General features: G+C 40.1%; 1 protein-coding gene across 4 annotated transcripts in view; it reads right to left on the bottom strand.

The window, feature by feature from the left end:
• Positions 1-14,914, bottom strand: part of ctu2 (cytosolic thiouridylase subunit 2 homolog (S. pombe)) — a 60,956-nt gene that overhangs the window by 45,400 nt on the left and 642 nt on the right. The window contains exons 1-2 of one of the 4 annotated variants that reach the window (XM_069901239.1): positions 14,835-14,911; positions 2,256-2,330 (exon numbers count right to left, since the gene is read on the bottom strand). In XM_069901239.1, the coding sequence (XP_069757340.1) occupies positions 2,256-2,314 (59 nt within the window). In that variant the 5' untranslated portion in view covers positions 2,315-2,330; positions 14,835-14,911. Of the gene's footprint in view, positions 1-2,255; positions 2,331-14,834; positions 14,912-14,914 lie in introns of those variants that run through there. The other 3 variants (XM_069901241.1, XM_069901238.1, XM_069901240.1) reach the window with 3 other exon arrangements.

The raw sequence follows: 14,914 nt of genomic DNA, 5'->3' as shown, positions 1-14,914 counted from the left end.
GTAGATGGGCAGAAAGATTGGCATGGATGAAGTGGACTGAAGGGCCACTTTCTGTGTTGTGCAACTCCATACTTTATTTTCACTTGTTAAGTAATCTATTCATTTATCCATCTTCTATTCCATTCTCATCATCTGCTTGCCATAATGTCCAATTTCATTTCTGCAATACCTCATATACCATTTCTCCTTTACTGCTATAAACAGAAATAGAGAGGGATCAGCATTCCACCACTCATATCCTTTAAAACCAAAGCAAATTCTTAACACCATTCTGTTTCTATCCACATGATTATATTCTGTTTAAACCACATACCCATATGCCTTTTTAAAAATATATCCCTGTGTAAAGTCAAATGGAAATCGAAGAAAGAAAATTGCTATTCTCCTTGTACAGTAGAAGTCCAAAACTCTAGACTGCATCAGTGTGGATTTTCTGACTCTCTGGATTCTTGGACAATACTTTTCAAATTCAAATTTAAGGAGGAATCAAGTTGGACTCCTTGTGCATGGAACATGTTCAGCTTTTACTACATCTGCTGCAAGCTTGACACTTCTTTTGCTTTCTTTAATGACTTTTGGACATTACCTTGTTTATGACTGTAATTTCTTTGTGATAAGATTATTCTGCACCATGTGTGCATGCATGACACCTTGAAGACTGAAGTTATTGGTTCTGTTCCACAAATTTAACAACTGCTTCCACAGACTTTTCTGCAGTAACCTTTTTTATATCGTAAATTGTAGACATTAGAGCAGTATTGCTCGCACCATGTTCTAGTTTCTTAATTATTTCAAGTTTGTCTCTCAATTTCGCTGTGCATCTGTGGCGCGTAAGCATCCACATGTAAAAGCCTTCTAAATTTAAAGTTTGAGAGTTTTCTAAAGATCTGGATTTTTGGACTTCAATTGTAATTACACACAAGAGTTTTTTTTAAAAAAAGACATATAATACAGTAACATGCCTTTTCACCCACGAGCCCGTGCCACCCAATTACACCCAGCTGACCCTCAACCCCCGTGGCATTTTGAATGGTGGGAGGAAACTGGAGCACCTGGAGGAAACCCATGCAGAGACGGGGGAAGAACGTACAAACTCCTTACGGACAGTACCGGATTCAAACCCCAGTCGCTGGCACTGTAAAAGCATTATGCTAACTGCTATACTAATTGTCCCACCCTTATTTTGATGAATTTCTTCAATCAATTTGATTAACTTAGACAGAGCCTTAGTTATCAACCTAGGATTTGTTTCCACATTGAAGTTAAGAATAATGGGTCTATAAATTCCTATTGTAGTTTTTACTATTTCGCAGTCAGGATCTTAGCTCTTCTCAAGGCCTCCATTTCCAAATTATTTTGGATTATTATGACGGTTAATTTTCCAGCTCTTTCTAGACTTTTGCAGTGTTGTATTATATAGTACTTGGTAACAGTGGCTTTTCTATCAATAAACTATGTTGTACAGCATCTTTTTGAATAAGGTAGCCACTGACTTACGACCTTTGCGACTTATGACTATCTATACATACGACCAAAAAAAACTGTATAAATTTTTTAAAAAACAGAAAAAATAAGTAAATATAAAAATTACGATTTTGGGGTTGAAAGTAGGGGCCTATCTATGGAAAATAACGCCTATGGCAGGGGTGGCCAACCTCTCGCAAGAGCTGGCATTGGTGGCCACCATGTTGTATTTGACGACCGATAAAACAGATAGTGAATTTCCAACTTCCATCCATTTCAAGATACGACCAGTCAGTCAGAACGGAACACGTTTATAATTTGAGGACAACCTGCATTTGTATTATTGTCTTCCATATTCTCCTGGGCATATGGAGTCATTTTATTGTGATAAAAATATTTATTAATCCATTCTGACACACACTCATGGGAGTCGTGTGGGATTTGCTGAGTTGCTCCAGAACTTTTGTGTATTGTGCCACATACTCCTGCCTGTCAACAATGTGTTTACTTCACTTTTCATTCTGTTTTATACTTTTACTTGATTTAACTGTCTTCAATATATATTGTTCTCAGTCTTTCTAATGACCAAGATATCGACTGATGCTTCAACACGATTTGAAATGCATTTAAATTAGATTTAAGAGGCACATAAACAATCCAATTAAATAGCAGAACTTGTTCTGGAGGCTAAATGGACTATTTCTGTATTATATTATTCTACATTGAGAAGTAACTTTATTGAGCAATCCTTACAAATATTGATATTTTGAATGGCAAACTTTGATACTTACTTACAAAATGCATCTCCCACTCGAATGACCAACACTGCTGAACTGGCCTTGCATTTCATACATTTCTGTGCCACACTGGAGAATAGAATTTAGTATAAATTATAAAAGCAACTTACTAAATTTATAATTTTCCCATGAAACTTCTAAACAAATCCAGCTTTGATAAGAGATTGGTATTAACATATTAAGAAATTAGTGCAATATAATTAAAAATAGTTGATAACTAAAGAAAGGGGCAATATCTGAACATAAACTAAAAAGTTCCCACTGATTATTTAATAGATTGAAATTTAGATAAAATTTAACAAGCACGATAGTATTGGCCAGTTTGTATCACATTGACAACTTTACCACTATGACCTTAAAGGGGTGCTCTTGCCTCTCATGGGAATGGCAACCTGGAAAACAGTCTGGGAAGCCATTACCCCCCTGCAGGGTTCAGAGGACATGGAGCAGGGAACACCCACTCAACTTTGCAGGCTGAAGGGAAGTTTGGTGACGTCACCCTGTCTGTGACTTAGAGAGACATGTATTCTCTCTGGAGAGACAACATTGCTGGAGTGGGGAAAGAGCCTGTGGGGTGGAACTTTCCATGCACTGCCCCACTCTGACCTGGACCGGCCTCCTTTCTAGTCCTCTCCCACCGGAGGTGGCCCCTGACTAATCTATTTTGTGATCTCTCCAAATCACACTCCCCTCCCTCCCCAAACAGGAGACTACCCTTCAAACTGTGCTTAATTTTTCTTTAATTTTTTTCTTTTTATGGCTCTCCTTAGGAGAGTTGGCTGAAAGGGGGGGGGTGGGGATTTCCTTTTTTTTTTCTTTCTTTTTTATATATATAAAATATATTGTTCATGCTTAGTTTATTGTTATATATGTTACTTATTATCTGTATTTTGAACGAATATATAAAGTTAAAAAAAGATGTCTTTTTGTTCTATTTTTTTTTTAAATAACATGTTGGTAGAATTATTGATCACCTTCGTAGTGATTGCAGAGTAATGTGACTTCCGACGGGTGAAATGTTGTGTGTGGTTGTCTGTACTGTGTACATTATGGGCGGTCACGTGTTCAGCCTGTCTGAAACTTATTTGGAAGTCACATCACCTGTCAATCAAAGTTGTACTCCAGGCACCCATTAGTGCACACCTTTCTGTTGGCTAATTTAAATCACCTAGGGTCATTATTGGCTAGAAGCACAGATTAGTATTGTATACAACACAAATGCACAGCACATTCTTGCTCTCTGCCTCGTGGTCCAAGCCCCAGACACTGCTCCAAGCCAGGTCACTGGAAGGATCACGTTGCACATTTATACAGTCAAATTTCCAGCTTCCCAGAACATTCGAACAGACATATCCAGTAAGTGTTTGTTTCTTAAGATTCGTTATAATGGGTCATGTTCCTTACACAATGGTTAATAGTCTTGCTGTCTTTGCCAAAAATAGAGTTGTTATTCTCCACAATCAGCTTTAGCCTTGGTGAATCATCAAAACATACAATGGAATGTTCTCTGCTACTCTAGTTTTGCTATGACTTTAAAACTCACATTATCAATGTGCTCAACCACAAACTTTGGCTTAGATCTTTTCCATACAAAGACCAGCTAAAATCTGAAAATCATTTCTCCAAAAAGCTAATGATAATCAATTAAGTGAAAAACCCTTGACCAAGATTGATAAGATTTTTGTTGTTAGGACAAGGAAATAGAACAAAATAAAGTCAAATAAATTATCTGCAAATTAACAAAGCTAATTGATGCACCAGTTTGAGAGGCCAAAATCCAGCTCCTATATGTCAAGAAGGATGAGGATTTATGCTCTCAAGAGTTAAAGTGCATCATCAACATAAACAATCTGGTGCAATTACCAAGGAAAAGTTACATCATCAGAATGTTTTCCCTTCAGCAAAGACATAGACCCTTTGGTCCAACTCATCCATGTTCATCAAAATATTCATCCTAGTTACTCCCATTTGCCTGCATTTGGCAAATATCCCTCTCCAATCCATATATCTGATTTAATGTGTTTTAAATGTTGTAATCTTATGCACCTCTACAGCTTGTTTGGTATATATACAAACTTGCATGTGAAAAAGTTACCTCTCAAGTCCTCTCTCACATTAACCATATGCCTTTTAGTTTTAGATTTCCCTACCTTGGGAAAATGACCATGACCATTGACCTTACCTGTGCCTCTCAAGATTTACATGATCACCCTTTGCCTTTTACATTCCATTGTAAATGATCATAGCCTAGCCAGCCTTTCCTTGTAATTCAAGCCTCCCAGTTTGGTAACATAGAACTACAGAACACTGCAGTAAAGAAAAAGGCCCTTCGACTCTTCGCCAAACCATTTTTCTGCCTAGTCCACATCCCTCCATACCCCTTCTATCCATATACCTGTCCAAATTCTTCTTAAATGTAAAAATTGAAACTGCATTTACCTATTCAGCTGACAGTTCATTCTAACTTCCCTTTAACCCTTAACCTCTTGTTTTTATCTCACCTAACCTCAATGGAAAATGTCTGCTTGCAATATAAGGTCTATACCCATCAAAATTTTGCATACCTCTATCAAATCTCCCCTCATTCTTCTACATTCCAGGGAATAAAGTCCTAGTCTGTTTAACCTTTTCCTGTAACTCAGTTTCTAAAATCCAAGCAACATCCTAGTGAATCTTCTCTTTCAATCTCATTGATATTCTTTCTCATGTTAGGTGATGAAAACTGCACACAATTCTCCACATTTGGCCTGATCAATGTCCTGCCCAATTTACTGCATCACCATTCACATCTTTGTGAATCTTTTCTGCACCTTTTCCAGTTTAATTACATGTTTTCTAAAGCAGTTTAATAAAAATGCACACAATACTCCCAATTCTTGCTCACCAAGCTATGGCCAATGAAAGCATGCAAAATGCTTTCTTCACCACCCCGTCTAAACTGTGTTGCCATTTTCGATAATTATGTACCTGGAATCCAAGTCTCTATTCTACAATATTCTCCAGGGCCCAACTACGTACTATGCATGTCCTGACCTAGTTTAACTTACCAAAATGCAATACCTCACAGTTGTCCATTAAATTTTAACTGCCATTCCTCAGCTTATTTACTCAGTTCTTCTAAATATTGTTATGATCATAGATAACATTCTTCACTGCCCACAATACCACAAATTTTGGTGTCCTTTGCAAACCATATTAACGACATTGTCATCTAAATCTTAATATAATGTAGATAACAAACAACAGTGAATCCAGTATACAACACCGCAGCAGGCCTCCAGTGTGAAAAGCCACCCTTCTGACTCCTTCCTCCAAGCCGGTTTTGAATCCATTTAGACAGCTCACCTTGGACTCCATGAGATCTAACTTTCCACAGCTCTGCCTCCATCAGAATCAAAATTAATTGTCGTGACATGAAATTTGCTGTTTGACTGCAGCATCATATAGTGCAAATATTCCCAAAAAATTATTTAAAAAAATAATTCAATTAGTATGAACATAAAAGAAAGTGAGGTAGTGTTTGTGGTTCATTGTCCATTCAGAAATCTGATGGCAGAGCTGTCCTTGTGCCACTGGGTGTTCATCTTCAGGCTCCTATATCATCTTCCCGATGCTAGCAGTGTGAAGAGGGCATGGCCCAGGTGGTGGGGGTCCTGGAGGATAGAGGCTACTTTCTTAAGACACCGCTTCTTGTAGATGTCCGCGATGGAATGAAGACGGATGCCTGTGATGGCGCTGGCCAAGTTCACAACCATTTTATTCTTGTCCTGTGCATTGGCACCTCCACACCAGACAGTGATACAACCAATCAGAATGCTCTCCACAGTACACCTGTAGAAATATGCAAGTGATGTATCAAATTTCAAACCTCACAAAGTACAGCCATTGGCCAGCCTTCATCCAGGACAGATCCTCAGAGATATTGACACACGGGAACTTAAAGTTCTTAACCCTTTCCACTGCTGACCCGTCGATGTTCTCTTAATTTCCCCTTCCTGAAGTTCACAGTTATCTCCTTGGTTTTGATAACATTGAGTGCAAGGTGTTGCAGTAGCACCACTCAACTAGCTGATCTATTTCCCTCCTGTATGCTTTCTCATTGCCGATTGTTATTCTGTCGACAACTATGGTGTCATCAGTAAATTTGTAGACGACATTTGAAGCGTACCTAGGCACACAGCCTTGTGGGTAGAGCGAGTAGAGTGGTGGACTAAGCACACATCCTTGAGGGGCATCTGTATTGATTGTCAGTGAGGAGGAGATGTTGTTTCCAATTCGTACTGTGGTCTTCTGACGAAGAAGTCAAGGATCTAGTTGTAAAGGTGGTGCAGATGCCAAGATTTTGGAGCTTGTAAGAAGTAAAACATGGAAGTCTACAGACCCTGTGGTTGAAGTAGAAACACAATTCTGGAGAAACTCAGCAGGTAAACAGTGTCCTTTATAAAGTAAAGATTAAAAATACTTCACCTACATTTCAGGCTTGAGACCTTCAAGGTATGGAAAAATGTCAGCAGGTGTCCAAATAAAAGGATGGTGGAGGTGTGGTCGCAAAGGCAGGAAGTAATAGATGGAGAAGGAAGGGAGAGCACAGCAGCAAGCAATGGGAGGAGGGATGGCTGGGTGAATGGAGAGGGAAGGGGGTGGAGAGCTGACAAGGTTAGCAGAAACCAGAATAGTCAATGTTAATGCAATCTGCCTGGAGAATGCTGAGATGGAAAATCAGATGTTGTTCCTCCAATTTATGGGTGGTCTTGGTAGGATAGTACATGAGGCCATGAGTGGACATGCAAGTATAGAAGTGTGATGCAGCACTGAAATGGTCGGCCATTGGGAGGTCCCTGTCATTTGTGTGGACAGAGCGAAGGAGCTCAGTGAAGCAATCTCCCAGTCTCTCCAACGTAAAGAATGACACAAAAGGAGCAGCGGATGTAGTAAATCAATCCTGCGGATACATAGGGAAGTGTGGCTTCACTTGGAAGGCCTGTTTGTGGTCCCAGACTGTGGTGAGGGAGGAAGTGTGACAAATTGCTTGTTGTGTTGCATGTTTATTTCCTGCATCTCTTGAAGCAAAATCCACCAATATTTTTAAAAATGCATTTTCATTCTTCCTACCAAAATACACAACCTCATGCTTACCCAATCTGCACATCACCTTTTTTTGTGATGTGGGAAGTACTGCTAACACCAGCATTTATTCCCATTGCTAATTACTTTTAAGAAGATGGCAATGAGCCAGCTCTGAAGTCGTTCATGTGAAGGCACATTCACTGAGATGGGGAAGGACTTCCAAGATTTAAGTGGATTGATGAAGGAATATTAAATGTTGTGTACCACGGAGGGGATCCAACCTTTACATCTGCTGCCTTTAAAATTTAAATTTAGACATACAGCATGGTAAGAGGTCCTTTTGGCCCACAAACCCATGGCGCCCAATTACACTCAATTGACCAACATCCCCATGGTACATTATTTGAACGGTGGGAGAAAACCGGAGCCCTCAGGGTAAACCCACACAGCCTTGGGGCGAATGCACGACAGTGCAGGATTCGAATCCTGGTCCCGATCACTGACAGCGAAACAGCATTGCGCTAACCGCTACACTAACTGCGCCACCCCATGCTTAGTAATTAGTCTGGGGCTTATGAGATACAGTTAAGATATCTTAGCCAAGCAAATACTGTCCATTTGCACACATTAGATCTATTACAGTCACTTCATGGAATGTTATAATGCTCAAAGATGTATTCTATCAAGAAATATTATAAAAGTGGAATCATCTGCGACCAAGTATGTTATCCATGACTGGTAACAAATTAAAAAAGGTAAAGAAAAGGCAAAGATCAGTAGGTAAGATCATGAAACATCTTGAACATTTAGAATTAAAGCCTAAACAAATTTTTAAAAAGAATAAGATAACAAGAAAGGGAGTGTCCACAAATTATGTGGGATTTAAAGGAGAGTAGAGACGACTGGGACAGTATTAATTGGAAATAAGGAAACAACCAAGACATTCAGCAATTATTTTGTATTTATGTTCATGGTAAATAATCCCAATAATAATAAAAAATACAGAGGCTATAAGGAGGGAAGGATTTGAAAGAAAAACCTACCAGGAAACTAGACAATAATTCAATGACTAGAGATTCAAGAGATTGTGGATGCATAGGTTGATGTATTTCAAAATTCACTACATTTACAATTATTTAATCCATATTAATAAATTGGATGACAGAACTATGTAATGCAGCCAAATGTGCCAATGGTGCAAAGGGAAGCAAGTTAAGAAGCTGAGAGGATATTTCTCCTTGTGGTGTGATCTAGCATGAGGAAGGCGTTTCAGAAAAAAAATGGTCACTGATTAAAAACAGAGATTGGAAGGAAATGCCAGATTGGTAAGGTGCCTCCCAAATGGTTGGGTCAAGGATGTCTCAGAGCAACTGAAGGACATCATAAATGGCATAGGTAGAAGGGATGAACATTTTTCATGAATTTAAGGAGCTAGGTAACCATTTAAAGAATCAGATGTCAGAAGGTTGCACTCTCCAGATTTCTTCCGGAGCCACAAACTATTGAGTAAAGGAATAGAAAGATAGGTCAGATAAATGTGTGGCTGAAAGGATGGTGCAGGAGGATAGGCTTTAGATTCCTGGATCATTGGAACTAACATCTTCAGTGGAAGGTTTAAATGAGGAAAAGAGGATCAAGATAGCGACATTATCTAGAGGAGAAATAATTATTCTCCAGTAGAAAAACAAACAAGTACGCATCAAGGGAACTCAAAGTAAACTTGAATCCATTTTCATGCAAGGACATAACTAGCAAAGTAGATACACTCAAAGTTTTAAGTTTAACACAAAAATCTATGCATTGTGTTATGAGCCCAGAGGACCCCAAAACCCAGCAGCAATAGATATTCACCAAGACAAATGGTTACTTCAACAAAAGTTGCTTTTAATTATCTTTAAACATGAAAACAGAATCACACTTTAACTTATCACTATTGACGTAACTCACCTATCTTCACCCCCTTTGAATTCTAAGCTCATGTGTATGTAGTGCAAGTTCAGAAAAGTTCTTTGATTTACAGTTCAATCTCACTTTTCATTCCACCAAGTTTACTGGTTGCAGACAATTCTTATACTGTGCACAGAATTTAACATTTATAAAGTTCACCAGGCTTTGGTGCTTGAAAGGTAAATGGTTACCACTCAGGAAGGTTCTTGTTGGTTTTCAGAGGGAAATTTTTTGTTCCAGGACAACCACAAGTGATTTCTTTTTAATCAGCCACTTCAGTGTCTTACTGACAAAACTTGCCCCCTCAGGGTTCTTCAGGTGATAACCTCTTTCTTTCAGGTCACCACAGAGTGCCTTTTTGTTTCTCTTATTTCAAGTTAAACATTCGACAGCCAGTCATCTCCTCTTGCATGAACCACAAGGGCTTTGACCAGGCTGAACTAAGCACTCACAACCCATCTTCCAAATGGGGTTTTCCACAAGCTTACCAGCTTGTCCTGTTCCAGTTGTTGCTGCTGCTGACTCTAAAACTGATCTGTCTCTCTCTGAGAGAAAGCCTGTTTTACTCTCTCTGCTTCAAGACCAAATGACCATCCTAAAACAGCAAGTTCCACTCCAGACAGAATGCAGCTCTGACAAACTCTTTATCTGTTGCCTTTTTGTGAAGTCTCTTGGACACTCTCCAAAGCCTTTGAAAAGACTGTTGGCCCCAACAGAGTTCCAGTATTTTAAATAAGATCTGTTTTTAAGTGTTTGTATGTGACCCATACTGAAAACTTGCCCCAATTTACCTCCTAAAAATATATCTATATTCTGTCACAATTGTCACCATCAGTGAGACATAGTTGAAGGATGGACAGGCTTGGAAGTTCAACATCCCAGGATATACAATTTTCAGACAAGAAGGGAGTAAAATGGATGAAGGTACAGAAGTTAAACTAGAAAGTCTGCAGATGCTGGGGTCAAGTGCAATATATAAGTGTGCTGGAAAAGTTCAGCTGGCTACGCAGCATCCATAGGAAGGAAAGAGTAACCAACGTTTTGGGCCTGTGATCTTCAAAAGGTACAAGCAAAATCAGGCAGACAGGTAGTTCCCGAATAGGGGAGAGAGGAGAAAGGAAGGGGCAAGGAGAGGAGCACAGGCTGACAGGCAAGAGGCAATAGGTAGATTCTGGTGGAAGTGTGGAAGAGAAAAAAAAAACTGAGAAATAATAGAGGGAGAGGGCCATGGGTAGCTCTCTGATAAGGAAGAGATGGGGAGCTGGATGATAAGAGATAGAGGCATAGAGAAAAAGAGAGACAAGTAGGAATGGGGTTAATAGAAATTGGAGGTTAACGTTAATGCCGCATGGTTAGAAGCTAGATTGCCAAGACAGTATACAAGGTGTTGGCTGAGTTTCTTCATTTAGGAGAATAATTAAGCTTTGGGATTCCTTAAGACTGTAGAGTCTAAATAATTTAATTAATAGATTTTCTCTATGGGAGGCAATAGTTATGAAGAATAGCCAGAAATGTGAGGCTCAAGACAAGATTAGTATATTAAGTGACAAATAAGGCTCAAAGGAACATATAGTGTACTCTTGTGCCTATTCAATTGGCCATACTGCCTCAATAGTGGAGAAAGTGAATCTTTAGGGTGGCAGATGGGATGCCTTGATGGTTTTGTTGGAACTTGACATTTTGCCAAGGAGATAGTGTTCATCATTCTAAAGACTTGTACCTTGTAGATTGCAAAAATAGAGTGTCATTTCTTGTAGAATATCCAGCCTCTGACCCAACCCCTGTAGGTCAGAGTCACTGCCCCAGTCAGTCATCATCCGCACCATATCCTCTTGGATAACCTACCTAGGTCTCTCTGTAAAATTCTTCCATCCTCTTGGCAGCTTAAATTCCCACCAATAAGCTGAAAACTTTGTTACACATTGGTTTTTAACTTAAATTATTGATGACACAGTACTCAATCCTGAAATACCCCATTGTCAGTAATTTTCTGACAACTTAAACTTTGGTGCAGTATCTTATTAAATGGCAACTTGAAATCCAGATATACTATATCCATTATACATGAAGAAGGCTTGCCAGCGACTATACCTTGTGAGGAGTTTGAGGAGGTTCGATAGGTCTCCAAAACTCTCAAAAACTTCTACAGGTGTACCGCAGACAGCATTCTGGCTGGTTGCATCTTTGGAGGTGCCAATGCTCAGGACAGGAAATAACTCCAGAGGGTTGTTAAACCTGGCCTGCAACATCACGAGCCTAGTTTTCATTCCATCAATGACATCTACAAGAGGTGTTGTCTTGAGAATGCAACCTTCATCCTCAAGGACCCCCACCAACCAAGTCAAGCCCTCTTCACTCTGCTACCATCAGGAAAAAGGTACAGAAGCCTGAAGATGAGCACTCAGCAGTATAAGGTCAGCTTCCTGAATGAATAATGAACCACTGCCTTACTTTGACTTTTTCTTGTACTTATTTATTTTGTGAGGTGGTTTATAGCACCACAAAACAACAAATTTCATGGCATGTTCATAACAATAAATTCTGATTCTGAAATGTAATTAAAAATTGCAGATGTAAATCTGAAATTACAGAAAATGCTGGAAATACTCATGTTATGCAACCTCTGTGAAAAGAGGAATAATTGAGACATTACCTGTTTCTCTTTCCAGATGCTGCCTAACCTGTTGAATGTTGCCAGAATGTTCTGTGTTTATTTCATTATATTTACTTACTCCCTTTTAAATTCCATGCTTGTTAAGTAAGTACTTTATTGTCGTTGCATAAAAAAACACAACAAAATTAAAAAGTGCAACTGTGGTACCAAACAACATACAAGAACATATGAAAACAGTAAAAAGAGAAAAAAAGCAACATTACAACAATACAAATACATTAAATGGCAGTTTAATTCTCGAATGGCTCTGAGATTCTCGAATGGTTGTTGAGTCTGTTTGTCCTTCATTTAATGGACCTATATCGTCTACCTGAGGGGAATAGGTCAAACAGATGATAGCCCGGGTGAGTAGAAGGCTTAATATTAGCTGCCTTCCCAATATAGCGAGATTGAAATAAATCCTCCAAAGGGGACAAGGAAAATGCCATGATCTTCTGAAGATCCCTCTTATCAGCTGCTGTACAGCTGGTAAACCATACTAGAATGCAATAAGTCAGAACACTTACAAAAGAGCAGCGATAGAAGGACATCAATAACTTCTGTAGATTAATTTTCCTAAGGATTATCAGGAAACGGAGACATTGATGTGTCTTCTTGACTATAGTGATGGTATTAATAGTTCAAGATAGATCCTCAGGCAAATATGTTCCCAGAAACTTGAAAGTCATAACCCTTAACACACAGTCCTCATTAATATAAAAAGGAGCTGGGGTCATATACTATTCCTCCTCAAAAGAACTTTAACCTTGTTAAATATAATTTTCCCTTCATCGAATGATTTTATCATACTATTTCTATAGGTCTTAATAATGGATTTCAGCATGCTGCCAAATGTAGACCACAGACTGTTATTTCCCTTCTTTCTCTCGCTTCTGTTGGGATATTCCAGATGACTGGAAGAAAACAAAGCAACCAACTCTTTCTAAATCATTGTTTGAGGGCCATCAGGTACAGGGAATCTGTCCAATTTTAGTTCTCTTTTCTCCTGAATTTTCCTTTTAATTATGTGAATGATATGGAAGTATTCACTATAATTTGACCATTTCCTTCTGCTTTAATGACATTCATTTTATTTACATCTTCTCTGAAGTGAAATTAGATGCCTTTGCTACGTATGGCTACAGCAAATGTGAATTTTGGGGCATCAGCACATTGAACTTTCGCATATAACAGTGAACTCTCATTATTCAGGTTGCAATTGCATAAGATATTGGTGAGGCCCCGCCTTTGGAAGACTACACAAGAGTCTGAAAAAACAACCAACTGAAAAACCTCACAAAGATGAGCGTATACAGAGCCGTTGTCATACCCACACTCCTGTTCGGCTCCGAATCATGGGTCCTCTACCGGCATCACCTACGGCTCCTAGAACGCTTCCACCAGCGTTGTCTCCGCTCCATCCTCAACATCCATTGGAGCGCTTTCATCCCTAACGTCGAAGTACTCGAGATGGCAGAGGTCGACAGCATCGAGTCCACGCTGCTGAAGATCCAGCTGTGCTGGGTGGGTCACGTCTCCAGAATGGAGGACCATCGCCTTCCCATGATCGTGTTATATGACGAGCTCTCCACTGGCCACCGTGACAGAGGTGCACCAAAGAAAAGGTACAAGGACTGCCTAAAGAAATCTCTTGGTGCCTGCCACATTGACCACCGCCAGTGGGCTGATATCACCTCAAACCATGCATCTTGGCGCCTCAGTTTGGCGGGCAGCAACCTCCTTTGAAGAAGACCGCAGAGCCCACCTCACTGACAAAAGGCAAAGGAGGAAAAACCCAACACCCAACCCCAACCAACCAATTTTCCCCTGCAGCCGCTGCAACCGTGTCTGCCTGTCCCGCATCGGACTTGTCAGCCACAAACGAGCCTGCAGCTGACGTGGACTTTTACCCCCTCCATAAATCTTCGTCCGCGAAGCCAAGCCAAAGATTGTGTTCAATTTTGGTCACTGCTCTTTTGGCAAGATGCTGTCAAACTGGAGAAGATTCATGAGGATGCTTTCAGGATTTGGAGGTTTGAGCTACAAGGTTGAGCAGTCTAGAGTGCAGCAGGATGAGGGTTCAAAATCATGAGAGGAATTTGATTGGGTGAATGCAGAGTATCTTTTCCTCAAAGTCAGGAATCGGCAACCAGATGATATAGGTTTAAGGTGAGGGGGGGGGAAGGTTTAATATGAACCCGAGGGACAACTTGTTTTTCCCCACAGTGGGTGGTGACACAGAGTGTATGAGACAGGCTGCCGGAAGAAGTACTGGAGGCTGGCACTTTTCAATGGTGAAGAAACATTTTTCAGATCTATGGATAAGTTTAGAGGGCTATGGGTCAAACCCAGGCAGGTGAGATTAGTACGTGTGGAGCTCTTGGGTGACAAAAGGTCCGCCTCCTTCTATGATTCTACTTATGTTCGGTGGGCAATAATTTCAGTTCATAACTCTAGCCAATTACATATTGATTAAGACCATATCTCGTTAATACTTGCTCGATTTGGCAGTGCTATCCCTCTGCAGGTCCACGCTCGCCTGATTTTAACTGAACACAACATCCAAACAAGATCAAGAACTAAAACAGCAAGACAGTTCTCGTTACACCACGAACAATAACTTTGACGGTTCACAGCTGGATACATTAACAGCCACTGTAATTATTAGATCATATTCTTAACTGCAAGTTAAAATCCCAGCTTTTATTTGCGTCTTTTCTGCCAGTTTGTCAAATCATTGCGTTTTTCAGTTATTTCTTTCTGGAAATTTATAATGAAGTCAGTTGGCTCTTTTGTTTAATCTTTTCACCAGCGTTACAGGCAACAGAAGCCAACTGGGATTAACTGCCCCCTCCCCGGTCGGCCCCTCCCTTCCTCCCCGCCACCCACTCCCCTCCCCAGCTCACCGCCTCCCCGCCGCCGTCAACCCCCACTCTCGCTTCGACAACACAAAGCAACCAGAGGAATGAATGGGGTGGTCCCTGCG

The sequence above is a fragment of the Narcine bancroftii genome, chromosome 10, assembly GCF_036971445.1.
Source record: "Narcine bancroftii isolate sNarBan1 chromosome 10, sNarBan1.hap1, whole genome shotgun sequence".
In the NCBI taxonomy this organism is placed as follows: domain Eukaryota; kingdom Metazoa; phylum Chordata; class Chondrichthyes; order Torpediniformes; family Narcinidae; genus Narcine; species Narcine bancroftii.
This window is presented reverse-complemented; position numbering and strand designations above follow the sequence as displayed.